At 34.3% G+C, this 13,392-nt stretch overlaps 3 protein-coding genes across 3 annotated transcripts; 1 reads left to right on the forward strand and 2 right to left on the reverse strand.

Annotated features, from left to right (window-relative positions):
- Positions 1 to 1,888: 1,888 nt before the first annotated feature.
- On the reverse strand, positions 1,889 to 3,506 carry HELRODRAFT_172926 (hypothetical protein; the record flags this gene model as incomplete). The annotated part of the gene is made up of 3 exons (XM_009019586.1): positions 1,889 to 1,992; positions 2,778 to 2,911; positions 3,376 to 3,506. The coding sequence occupies 3 exons, from the start codon at positions 3,504 to 3,506 to the stop codon at positions 1,889 to 1,891; spliced, it is 369 nt and encodes a 122-aa protein (XP_009017834.1).
- A 2,735-nt stretch (positions 3,507 to 6,241) lies between these two features.
- HELRODRAFT_172927 (hypothetical protein) lies at positions 6,242 to 10,137 on the reverse strand (the record flags this gene model as incomplete). Its single annotated transcript, XM_009019587.1, has 5 exons — positions 6,242 to 6,272; positions 6,486 to 6,580; positions 7,041 to 7,143; positions 7,842 to 7,923; positions 9,936 to 10,137. The coding sequence occupies 5 exons, from the start codon at positions 10,135 to 10,137 to the stop codon at positions 6,242 to 6,244; spliced, it is 513 nt and encodes a 170-aa protein (XP_009017835.1).
- Positions 10,138 to 13,117: 2,980 nt separating this feature from the next.
- HELRODRAFT_79641 (hypothetical protein) lies at positions 13,118 to 13,327 on the forward strand (the record flags this gene model as incomplete). The annotated part of the gene is made up of 1 exon (XM_009019588.1): positions 13,118 to 13,327. A coding segment is annotated over one exon (210 nt), but the record flags the coding sequence as incomplete, so codon positions are not given.
- Positions 13,328 to 13,392: the final 65 nt, after the last annotated feature.

Below are 13,392 nucleotides of genomic sequence, written 5' to 3' on the forward strand. Positions count from 1 at the left end.
CGTCTACTGTGTTTTATGCTTTCATGTTCGTCATCTTGTTGGCACATCAAATTAAATTTACATTACAGGATAAAAATTGCGTGCGAAAAATTATTTTGATAGAATATATATACAGGTGAATAGTTGCTACAATAGTTACACTACATAGTAAATGGTTGTTCTGCTTAAGAGCAGGTAGAAAGTTAATGGTTGCTCTGTGTGTGACCAGTGGCAAACCTCAAATGAAAGAAAATTCTCGAAGTTTGTTGTCGAATGATCGTTTAATTATTTAAAATTTTTTTTTATTTTTTTAGATCACCCTCAAAAGTTCTCAACTTTGAAATTCAGATTATCGTATATATTGCATTATTATTTTAAAAGTAATTTTCCATTTTTTAATGGCTTAATATTATTTAGCTAACAAAATGCACCAGTTTGTAGTGTAATATTTTAAAATTGACTGAAACATCACAAGTTATTTTCATCAGTTTCCTTTTGTGATAAAGTCTTTCAATGATCAGCCATCGTGAATGTTTTTACGTATGAGCCAATAACAGAAATATGCAAGCTTGGTAAGAGAAGCAGGTGACCCGCTGAAGTGAAGAAGTGCAACTGCTGAGTTCACAAATCAATTTCGTTATCATTCCTTTTATGTCTATAATTGTCGCCAGTAGAAACAGTTGAGATCCAGCCGAAATAATCCACTGTGTAGTTTCAAGTCGCTCGTATCAGCATCCCAATGAAATTTAAACCATAGTTCTATTGTTACGATTCTTAATATAATTTTAATCATGTTGTTTTAATTATCAACATCAAATTTTTCTTATTGAGAATGTTGTTGTTGTTGTTGTTGTTGTTGTTGTTGTTGTTGTTGTTGTTGTTACTGGAAACCTGCCTATAATGTTGATGTTATTGATTTGTTGCAACATGCCATTGTCACCTTACCTCACCCAACTCACCTTCTTCCTTTGTTGTTTGTTTCAATTGTTCTTCACAACATTCTGACTGACTGGAGCAGTGAATATTTAATAAATAAATACCCTATCGATCATTCAACAATGATTAAGTGTTTTCATTATAGATTTCTCTCATCGCAACGATCCCCCCTCAACATAAAATGTCTGCGTGTGCGTGCGTGTGGTTCGTGTGGCGCGTGTAGTGCGTGTGTGTGGTTCGTGTGGTACGTGCGTTTATACAGGCGCAAACTTGAAGCAGGCGAGCATCCAACACAAAGCATGCATTCGTAGAGACATACTTGCACACATGTCTACACAGACTTGGGACAATACACACAAGCAGACAGACACATCTACCTGCCAGAAATTACATTGACATATAGTCATATACATACACATTCTTCATTTTTATCTTTATTCGTACAATTATTTATGCATTCATTTATATATTTTTATTGAAAAAAATACATGCCAGACTCAGCAATTTAAACCAACACTCGCAAACAAAAAACAAACATATACAAACAAACACATACAAACAAACACATACAAAATAACACAGCCACATACCAACACACGTGGCTATTAACACGGAAACACACAGACAGAAAAACGATAACACGAGCAACGAACACACACACACACACACAGTTACACAAACAAACACACACAGTTACACAAACGAACACACACAGTTACACAAACAGACAGTAACACAAACAAACACACACACACACGAACGGGCGCACATATACACACACACGAACGCACGGACACACACATACACATACACACACACGAACGCACACATACACACACACACACAAACTCATTGAGCGCTGATACGTGTCCTCCATCACGCAGTCATGAAACGGACATTCGCTAAAAATGCATTCAATTTAAATTACCTGCGTGTTAGTGCAGGACTAACTTTTTTCGCTTTTTATTTTTTTCTAAGAAAAATTGTCTTGCTGTGGCTGCTGTGGCTCGATGTGGGGCTTCTCGTTGTGGTTGTCTGTGGCGTCTGTTTTCAAGCACGTATGTTCTATCTTCGTACCTGATCCGTTTTTATTTTTGTTCCTTACGTATTTAATACATACATTCCAATTGTATTTTAAATTTTGTTTCTTATGTATTTGATACGTACATTCTCATTATGTTTAATTTTATTAAAGTTGTTCTGCTGGCTTTCTTTATTATTTTTCTCCTGTAGATTTCAATCCAAACATTTCAAAGCATGGAGCTCGATTCCTGTTGTGGGTTTGTGAACACTTCATTTCATCTCGGAAGGGATGTTATTTTAAAAGTGAAAATTTTCCACCCGTCTGTATGTCTGTCCATCTTTTTAACGTCGCCTGAAAATTGTGAATTATCATCACAACCGCTCTTCTCAGATGTACTTTCAGTACTGCAGTTTTTTTCATTATTGTTGTTCCTTACTGTTGTGATTGTTACTATTGATGTGATTGTTACTATGGTTGTAATTGTTGTGATTTTTATTATGGTTGTGATTTTTGTTATAGTTGTATTCGTTCGTTTGCGCAATGTCTGAAATTTATTTTTGTTAGAGAACAACAGCAAGTAGATTGACCAATCCATTTCAACTAGCTCCTTCATCTTCTTTAGATTTCTTTTTTTTCTTTTTCAGTTTTTTCGTGAGGAACAAATTTCCAATCCACTTTTGCGAATTAAAATGAAGCGCACCATCAATCGCTCCCGTTGCAATTTATTTCCATTTCGTAAATAATTGATCTTTAAATTGTTTCAGAAACGTCGCGAACCAGCGTTCGACGATTGGTTGGCGGTGGTGGCCGTCGTAATGGAAGGAACTTCAACTCCCACCATTTCCAAATTTAACAACATTTTCTAGTTGGGAGCATGACATTTTTTTGAAAATCATTAGTAATTCTGTGAAGACCACTGCAACAATTTTTCCACGTGTCTTCCAGCAGGTTAAGATATCTGAAGTCTTCAATCTGCAATCCATTCAAAATCATGTGGTTAGTTGTTAGGATTGTTACAAGTGGTTTCAAAGTTTAGTTAGGCTAAATATTAATTGCAAAAGTTTATTTTGGTTTTCAAACATTCGAGTGTTTCAAAAGCGTTTAAATAAGGTTGAAACCGTTCAATGACTATAATTTCGTCACATGATCCCCACCATCTTCTTCGTGCTTGACAAATTATTATTAGGTTGTAAGTTGAAAATATTTTGTAGTTGTTGGTTCAAACGTTGAGAATAACTTTCCATGAAACCACCTGCGTTAATCAAACATTTCAAAAACTTTGTAAAATATTCTCTTCTATCAGTTACTCATTGATTGGAACAGCTCTTTTGTGTGTCATTGGAGGACGCTATATAAATTGTCTGGTAATAATACATCTTTATTTGTTTATTTATTCATTCGTGTTTATATAAAACCAAATTAAAAACAGAATGCACATGCACTTCTTATTAAGTTTGTAGACGAGAGTAACAGCCACACGAGGGCCTGGCACCGACATCAGCTGATCTCCTCGCGTTCCTCTTGCATTTTGAAATGGAGCAGATTTGATTTGCAACTCGCCGTTCATGTGGACAATTGCTGAATGAATGTGAAAGTTGTTTGTATCTCATTATTGAAGCTGTTTACGTGATTTTTCATTAAAATTATTGGAATAAACTTCTTATATCTTCACTGAAACTAAGATTTGGCCGAATGCTTCACACACACTACACATGCACAAAATTCATGCATTGAAACAGTAGGTACATATAAATCTACATAACATCCACCCACACGGTACACATGTACCTTCATAGTACGCACGCACTCAAATAGTACACACACATGCGCTCACATAGCTCGATAACATGCAACCCCACATACTGCTCTCTCTAATGAGATTTTATATCGCGACCAGAAGTAAGACCATTGTTGAACGATATTGAAACTTTTTGTACATTCGACTGAACATAATAACATCGCATACAATTTTTTCGTTGTAACGCATTGCAGTCAACACATTTTCACTACTCAATAAGTAATTCAAAGGACACATGCGAATTACCGCAAGTCGTATAGCATGTGTTTGTGTGTATTTATAGTATGTCGACTAGAAATTGATATTGAAAAACCGGAACTGAATAGCGTCTGATTTTTTCCCAAAAGTACTCATAAAAATTTGTTGGCAATAAATCAATGATTACTTTAAATAACGCTTAAAACATAATTTATTAAATCAATTATATTTGACACTCAAATGATTGTCAGACAAATTTTATTGTCTCACAATAACACAATAATCTTTCACATAAATCTTTCACTTTAGTCATCATAACTGCTTCAATAGTTTGTCCAGATAAACCGGTTTTTCTCATCTGACAGATAAGTATCTATTAATTAAAATACTCTTTCAAGTAGAGCGTTGATCAATCATGGATTTGTAAAAAAATTTCCAAGTTCAGCGGTATATCTTTCTTTCTTGTAGAACAGCAAAAATCTACCGCCATCTTCTGTTGTAAAGTCTGCTGCAATATTACTTTCGCTCAATATACCACTAAAAGTGAGCATGAACTGACATTGATATCTTTTCAACATCTCAAATTCAAAACATATTATGAATTAGTGATATTCGTGATGATACCGAAACATAATGTCCAGTGAAATCTTATCATTGCTTCTTATCACCTATTAACTTTTTTCTTTTCCATTTGATATACGCCTCTACACTTGAGTTCAGTTCAGTCACATTACCCTTATTTGAATCACCGTCAGCAACTACAACGGCAACATCAACTGAAACAAACAAAACTATGACAAAAACAGCTACTACCTTACTTCTACTAACTTTTCTTCTATACTGCAACTACCACAACTACTACTGCTGCAACTACTACCATTAAAATTCCAATCTATAGGAACATTGCACTGATTGCACGTGAGACTTTATTTTTCGTGAAATTAAAGCATTGCCTTGGAGCCGTAAAGAATTTTTTCCATCAAAATGTTTTTATTTCGAGTGCTGAAAATTTGCTAATAAAACGTTCTTTGTTCATATACGTGTATGTGATGTAAATTTTGCTTAGGTTCAGTGGCAAATTTATTAGGATCGAGAAAGTTTCCTCCCCTCTCGCTATCAGCAGTTCATCAACTTTTTCTGCAAATATTTTTAAATTTCGTCAACATTTATTATCAAAAACTTTTTAGCCATTCAAAACTGTGCCAAATGACTCCAAGTCTCCTATTACTCAAAAAATTTTGTTTTGCCCTCTCCCATCAAAGCTTGGAAAGCTTGGTCCCCTCTGTCAAAGTTGTCTGAATCTGCCCTTGCTTAGGTTGTTTGTGTTAGTTTAATAACAAAGGTGTAGCAACTGCTTGGAAAATTTTTCATCCAAGTCTCTACCGATTTACGTTCTTTTTTATTTGTGTTACGAGTCCGGGTGTTGTTTGATGGTCATTAAATCATGTCCCGACGACGTAAAACAGAAATATAAACAGCATCGAGACCGAACGATATAATGTAGATTCATTATACACCATTCAACGAATAAACCCAAACATGCACCTTCCTATAAATCTCATATCAAGCCGACAACCGAAAGCGAAAAAACGAACATTTGGACATGTGGACACAAACACTCTCTCTCTCACACACACACACACACACACACACATATAATTACATTACCCTGTCCATATGCAAGTCACATTTCTGCTAACAACAAAAACCATCCGTCCGTACAAGCCACCACACGCACGTACGCACACGCGCACTCGCTTATAACTGGATTATTTCTCCAATGTAGCCATCTCATATGCATATTTCATCCTTAGCTCGCAAGCCGCGTCACGAAAAAATTATTCTAGAAAAATAAAATAATTCCTAATTTGTTCATTTGCTTGCGGAGATTTCCATATATTTCCCAGGACGCTGCTATGTTATTGCAATGTACACATGCAAAACGTCGCTAAACGCATATATCGGTATTTCATTTATTTTCAATTCATTTTTAATTTAAAAAATTAGACCGAACATTTTATTTGTGTTTGTTGAACGTCGATATTCAGAGCACGTTTCAACTTCTATGTTGGTGTGCAGTTCAAGCTGCGACTTGTTTTTATATCTTGATGGTTTCTAAGTAATGTATCTGCACGGGCTGTAAGTAAAAAAATGTATTCAAATGATTTTTTTATAAGGTCAGAAAGTTAAAAATTTAAAAATAAATATTAAATTTATATCCACCAACAGAATTTAACTTTCTGTAGAAATTTTTTGTATTTTGAATTTGGAAGGCAAAGAAATAAATTTAACAGGCAGTTAACAAATCACACAGCAACTAAATCGGATTTGTAGGATCTGCGTGTGTGGGGGATTATACTAATGCGTCATAATAATTTCCGCGAAAATTTCATTTAAAATAAAATAAGTTTCGCGAAAAATAATTGTAAAACAGTTACACAAAAATTTTCAGCATCAAAATACTTAAAGAATGTAAACAGATAATAAATAAATTCATTGGGCTGAGCGGTTGTAGAGATTGCACAAAGTTGACGCGTGGAATTTACTCACACCATCATGGGAGGGTCATCGTCAGAGGGATACAAAATGTAAATCAACTTTCGGTCAGTCCATGGATCACTAGTTTTGCGCCTGACTGGACAACTCTATCAAAGTTACAATGTAGAACATAGATTTATATCCATGATGTAGAATTGATACAGTTTGCAAACCAGTGTCGAACAGATTATTTATCTCACCTACTTACTCATAACTTTTCAAATGAAATTATATTTCAATAGTTTCATTGGATAAACGTGGGGGGTCATGGCTAAGAGAGGTTACAGAAAAAACCCACCCGAGTTTTCAATTTAAATTTGTTTCCCTTAATGAAAAACAAAAAAATTTTTTATATGAAAAAATGGTCATCAAAAGTTTGTCGTCAAAAAAGATCTAATATATTTCACATCAGTTGATTTCAAATGATTTCACTTTAGAAAAAACGTTTCCTAATGAATAGGGCTAAGTTTAATTTATCAATAGTTGGCATGTTTAAATTATGTCTGTAAGAATGACGAACCATGTATGTTAGGACCGGATTTGCTACCATAATTAAAACTGACTCACCACACGAAACTCCCATTTACTGAATGCTCTACAGTCGTACGCTAGCAGTAAAGACCTTACCAGCAAAACTTCTGTCTGCCGTGGTCTACAGTCATAAACTGACCTAGAAGCATTTACGTCATTATATTCCATAATTCATCATTTACAAATCATCACAACCCAGACTCTTCGTGATTTCATTGCAGAAGCTGTTCTTGCTTCCAATTACATTTATAAGTTTATAAGTGAATGAATCAGTGGCGTCACTAGGGTTGGTGTCACCCGGTGCGGTAACTCATGGTGTCACCCCTCTCATGACAACCCATAGACATACAGCATTCTCAGCATAATTTATAAATAAATTTACAACGACAATAGAAGAAAAAATAATTCAAGGTCGATTTTTTTATTCTTTAAAAAAAATTGTGATCTATCAAAGATTTTAAGAAATAAAACTAAATAGAAAATATGTCACTTTTTTAATTGTTATTTTTACATTAAATTTTATGTCACATTAAATCTCAACTAAATCAGATCTTCCCTTTCCTCGCCTTTAAAGATGCAAACTTGTTAATTACTTCATCAAAATCAACTTCTTTTGCCAAATCTCTTTCAATTGATAATATTGCAAGATCAGAAAGCCTAGACTGTACCATAGTAGATCGCAAATAGTTCTTTATAATCTTTAGCTTTGAAAAACTCCTCTCACATGAAGCCACAGACACACAGATTGTAAGAAATAATTGTAGGCTCACTGAGAGATATGGGAGAGATTCTAGGAAGTCCCATTCAACTATGAATTTCAAAATGTCAAGTACTGACCAGTCTTTGGCTTCTTCAAGATCAATCTCTGCAGCCTTCAGATATCTTCTCAGTCTTGGTATTTCTAATAAAAGCTCTATTTCTGATAACTCATCATAGAATGTGGTCAATTTTGGAATGTTTACCAATAACTCTTCTTTAGTAGCAGATATCAAACTCTTGGCTTGAACAACCTCAAACCTGGCTGCTACTTCCTTGATGGCTCTTGATCTGATCTGGAGTTCAGAATGGAAACGATCAATACACTCATACATCGCTCTCTTGTTTTCTTCCTGCAGAGTAAGTCCAGCATCTCTCGTCTTCTCGCGCTCGCCTGCCATCCTCTTCTTGAACCTGGGTCTGCTCTCTACTGAAATTCCATATTGGTCTGATTTTATGCCTGTTCAATTGCCTGCTCCACAAGATGATTGCGCTTCTCATACATAAAAAGTCTTAGTGTCTCTAGCTTTGTCGCCACCTTGTCAAGACTTAAGCCCTTAGTCTGAAGGTACAGCTGCGTTAGATTTACTTCTTCAAGTACATCACACCAAAAGAAGAGATAGCACAGAAAAGTGAAATTGCAGATAGCAGGTAAAAGACCTCGGGCTGTACCTAGATTTTCCCCTAGATCACAAAGAGCTTCTATTGCCGTCACACATTCATCAAATTTTTCTTTCACTGCCTTTACTGCTGCGTGATGAGAACTCCAGCGTGTTGTTGATAATCTTTTTAATGAAACTCCAGTGTGGTTCATTAAAACATCCCATCGGTGAGTGGAAGCAGCAAAGAATGAAAAAATTGTCTCAAGAGTTCCAAAAAAAGTCACGCACAAAGCATTTTCAGCAAAAGAGTGTTGGCCACACAAGTTAAGAGAATGATCCACACAACCATTAAAAATAGCTTTCCTGTTCTTTCTTTTCAAAATGGCTTGTACACCCCCATGGATTCCAGCCATAGTCGCAGCATTGTCGTAACCTTGAGCGCGGCACATCATAAAGTTGAGTCCATCACTTTCCAAATTTTCGAGAATATCAGAACTGAGATCAGCAGCTTTTTTCCCTTTTAAAGGAAAAAATCCCAGAAACACTTCTCTTACTTCAACTTTTCTATTATGAATTTTCACATATCTGATAATTTCAGACATTTGGTCATTGTGTGATGCGTCGGGTGTGCTATCAAACATGATACCAAAATACCGGGCAGATTTTATATCCATGATAAGCTTCTCCTTCACATGATTTGCTAGGACATGAATAAACTCATTCTGAGTATTTGGTGCAAGATAAGATGCTGATGCTTTAGTTTTATGTGTGCTTTGCTTTAATCTTAATAGGTGCTCTTTTAGCACTGAGTCATATTTAGAAAGCATCTCAACCATTTCAAGAAAGTTTCCTTTATTTAATGAAGATTCTTCTTCATTGTGGCCCCGAAAAGCCAGATTTTGCTTGGCGAGAAACAATGTAATATCGAGCAGCCTATGCAAGATGTCTCTCCACTTTTTCTTCTCTATGTCTATCAAAGCAATATTTTCTGCATCAATTGTTTTGTGCATTCTAAGTCTCACCTCCAAGGTTTTCCATTTTTCAAAGCAATGCAAGTGAGCATCGGATGTCTCATGATTAGGCACTTTCGGGCTCATTTTCCACCATGTCTGAAATCCAGTCACAAATTTGGATGTTGTGTCTGTAGCATTAACGGCAAAGAGTCCGCAGCAAAAACAATATAATTTTTCACTGACGGGAGAATAAACCATCCATGTTCGCAACACCTTCTCACCATTTGGCATCACCATATAAAACCACTCTTTAGATAGCTGGCGAACATCACCTTTAGCTTTTAGATCTTGCCTCGTCAACATCCTGAAAGGCCCATCTTTGTTCTGGAGATATGCACTTCCTCTTTTGATGATTTGAACGCGCAATTGATCTGGAATTGGTATATTCCAATAAGAAGCATCACCCAAAACATTCCAATTTTTCCCCGTAAGTTCATTTTCAGTATCATATTTAGAGTCACTATTATCAGTCCACTCTTCTGCTACAAATTCATCTATTTCTTTATCTTGTTCTGCTCTATTTTCTTCTATATTAATGTTTTCCTCTGCTGACTGCATACCAGCATCAGATAAATTAGTCTCATCATTTTGTGGTTGAGGAACTGTGTCTTTGGAAGAACTCTGGGCCTCATCTGATCCCTTTACATATTGCATCATAGATCCGCGCAATGTAGATAGTATTTCATCTTTCTTTATTTTGGCTTTTCTTTGTTGACATCCGCTTAGCCTTTTTGTTGTATGAACTTCACTTCCACGTGGCATGATATAATATCCTTCAACAATAAATATATAAATATAAATAAATAAAATGAAATTATTTGAAATTTGGTTGGTTAAATTAAATGTAAAAATTTTAAAATTATTTAAATGCTAATAAAACAAATTATATTTGTACTTACGGATCAACTTTTGTGAAATTACTTTGAATTGTTGTCTGATATCATTAAATTGATTAAAAATTAAATAATTTTTTACTTTAAGTAAATTATAGATTATTCTCTTAAACTTGACTAACACACGCGCGTAGTAGGTGGGCAAAACAAACACTGTTGTACGTTATGTTAGACACGAACAAGTTAAATGTGCGCGGCGCTTAATAATTCGGACGTCAAATGGTATAAACGTGGAATACAAAAATGGATGATTTGAACGAAAGAAATTTTATTCATAATACATTTCTGGGCGCTGGGCGGGTTAGGCTGAATCAATGCTAAGAATAATTTCATGGAGGGACATAAAAACATATACAGTGATATTTTGGTGTCACCCCTTGTGAGGGTGTCACCCGGTGCGGTCCGCACCCCCCGCACCCCCTAGTGACGCTCCTGGAATGAATACCATAGATAAGATAAAATTAATATGGAGTAAAATCTGAAACGTAGGAGAAACTATGGAGAATAAAATGAGGTGCAGTGTCTAACTCAAAAAAAGTGGAGAAGCACCAGGAAAGTTAGACATCCCTTGGCCGTTTATAAAAAGTTAATGGATGGATTGTGTAAAAATCTTATAGTTTGTTGTCATGCATATGGATATTCTTTATAAAAACATTCGATTATGTTATAAATTGGAGCAATTTCCATTAAAAAATAAAACATTGCTTAAGAAAGATCATGAGCAAATTATGAAATCTACAAGCATCCAAATATAATAGATGTCGCACAGGGTAAGTCATGTCAAAGAATAAAATGAATGTTTGTTTTTATGAAATAGTGCAAACCGAAGCATCAATCATTCAATCAATCAATCAATTAGCTTATAAAGCGCTATTTCCGCAATGTTCAACAGCGCTCCTCAATGAATTTTGAAAACAGATGGGTCTTGAGATCCGCTCTGAACTTCGCAAGTGATGGAGAAGTAGTCAGAGAAGTAGGTAGAGAGTTCCAGAGAAAAGGACCAAAAAAAGCAAAAGCAGATTTGGCAAAAGAGTGTTTAACACGAGTTAAGAAAAAGCGAGAAGAAGACGATCGTAAACCGGGGCGTTTAGGTTCAATTAATATATCTGATAAATACTTAGGAAATAATTTAGATTGAGACTTATACATGAACGTGCAAATTTTAAAAATTATTCTATATTTTATAGGTAGCCAGTGCAAGAGAACAAGATATAGAGATATATGAGAAAAGAAAGGGGCACGAGCAACTAGACGAGCAGCAGAGCAGCATGATTGGTCAAGCGGTAAGTGTTTTGGAAAAGTAAAATCGTGTAACCTCTGTTCCGAAAACCATTATCTTTGAATGTGCCAGATCATCAAATCATATCAGATCTATCAATTTAACGTCAGCTGCCGGACCTTCAACTAACACTTGAATAAAAAATAGCAAATTCAATGATATTCAGAGAAGAAGGCCAGGAGGAAGCTTGAAGCTGAAGCCTCTCCCAAAATGAAAAATTTTGCAATGGCTTGTTAAGGATAATTTAGCCGAAACTTCTACATCAATTTGCAGAAATTTGGACTGAAAACTATTTCAAGCCAACACAATAACAATAAAATTAAGCTAAATTTGTGTTTGTGTGATAAGCAAAAAAGATTAACTTTTTTTTAACAAATTAATGATTACACCACTGATGCTACTACCATTTACCAGAATAAACACATCACAAACATGTAGCAGGGGTCTGTTTATAATTATTTATTTGGTCTCCTATCCATTCGTTTACTTTTAACATTTATTAAGTGTTCACGTTGATGTTTAACTTGCGCAGATGTTTATGACCAGGTTTTGAAGAAGAAAAGGTGAATGCAACCAATGCAGCAGAAATAAATTAGACAGACATTTGCATTGCCACTTCTGACAATATCGCTTCTGGGCTCGAAAATATTTAAATGTCTCCGAGGAACCCTAAAGTTATTGCTCTGTACAAAGCGGTTAGTTAGTAACTGTTATGGTTTGGTTACTTTTCGTCTTTGTACTATACCTTGTGTAGGCATTCGCATTTAAATTAGGATATAATATTAATACTACAAGGTTAGTACTAAGAATAATATACTAACTAAAACTAAACCAATGATTATTACATTGAATTAGCAATTAGCATTAGTTACTTGTTTATGTTTACCTTCCAAGCTTTCAAACTTTATTACATTATTATCATCGATATATTATATTCTTTATTATATATACACACACACACACCTGGTTCTGTGTATAATATAATTATATATAATTATTATATATTATATATTCGTTTCATAGTCAACTCTAAATTAACTCTTTTTCAACTGAAAAAAATCACACTTAAAAATAAATAATAAAAATATACATAATTAATTATATAATAATACAATATGATTAGTATAGTAATATTTATATTGTATAGATAGTGTTGTCAGGTTAGTATAGTACTATATTATTACATTGTATTATTATTATCATAAGTATGGTTGCATTAACTCTAACCTAACTATATAAGTGTATTTGTATGGTGCTTGTGTGTAAAGTATACTATGTAATGAGAGCACAAGCCATAAACATACTACAATTAAATTAAAAACATTGCATACATAAAATTTAAAATAATTGAAATATATATTGTTGAAATATTCATTATTTTTTGTGTATATCTTTTGTACATATTTGTCTATTTATTTTGATATAAATATATAACATGAAACTTGATTTAATTGCTTTTCTTATGTGATGTATTTAAGTAAAATTTTTTTCATTTATAATCTTCTATACCTACTTTTATTTTGTTAAATGGAATCCAGTGAATGCAACCAAACTATAATTTATTTGTCAGCTTTTGCATATGGGCAAAGAATATCCCAAAGGTTATGAATATTTTAGAAATAAAGCAAAATCAATTTTTTTGAAAAACAAAGATGTGACCGATGAAACTGAAATAGAGAAGCTTCTACATAGAGGACAGTTCGTCTTGAAGGAATTAGAGACTCTTTACATGTTGAGAAAGTATCGAACACTCAAAAAAAGATATAATCCAGACGAATGAGTATTACAACAACTATATATCATCCTCCATGTTATTAAAAAAGCACTTTGTAAATATTGTAATTT

Source organism: Helobdella robusta, assembly GCF_000326865.2.
Source record: "Helobdella robusta unplaced genomic scaffold HELROscaffold_25, whole genome shotgun sequence".
Classification (NCBI taxonomy): Eukaryota; Metazoa; Annelida; class Clitellata; order Rhynchobdellida; family Glossiphoniidae; genus Helobdella; species Helobdella robusta.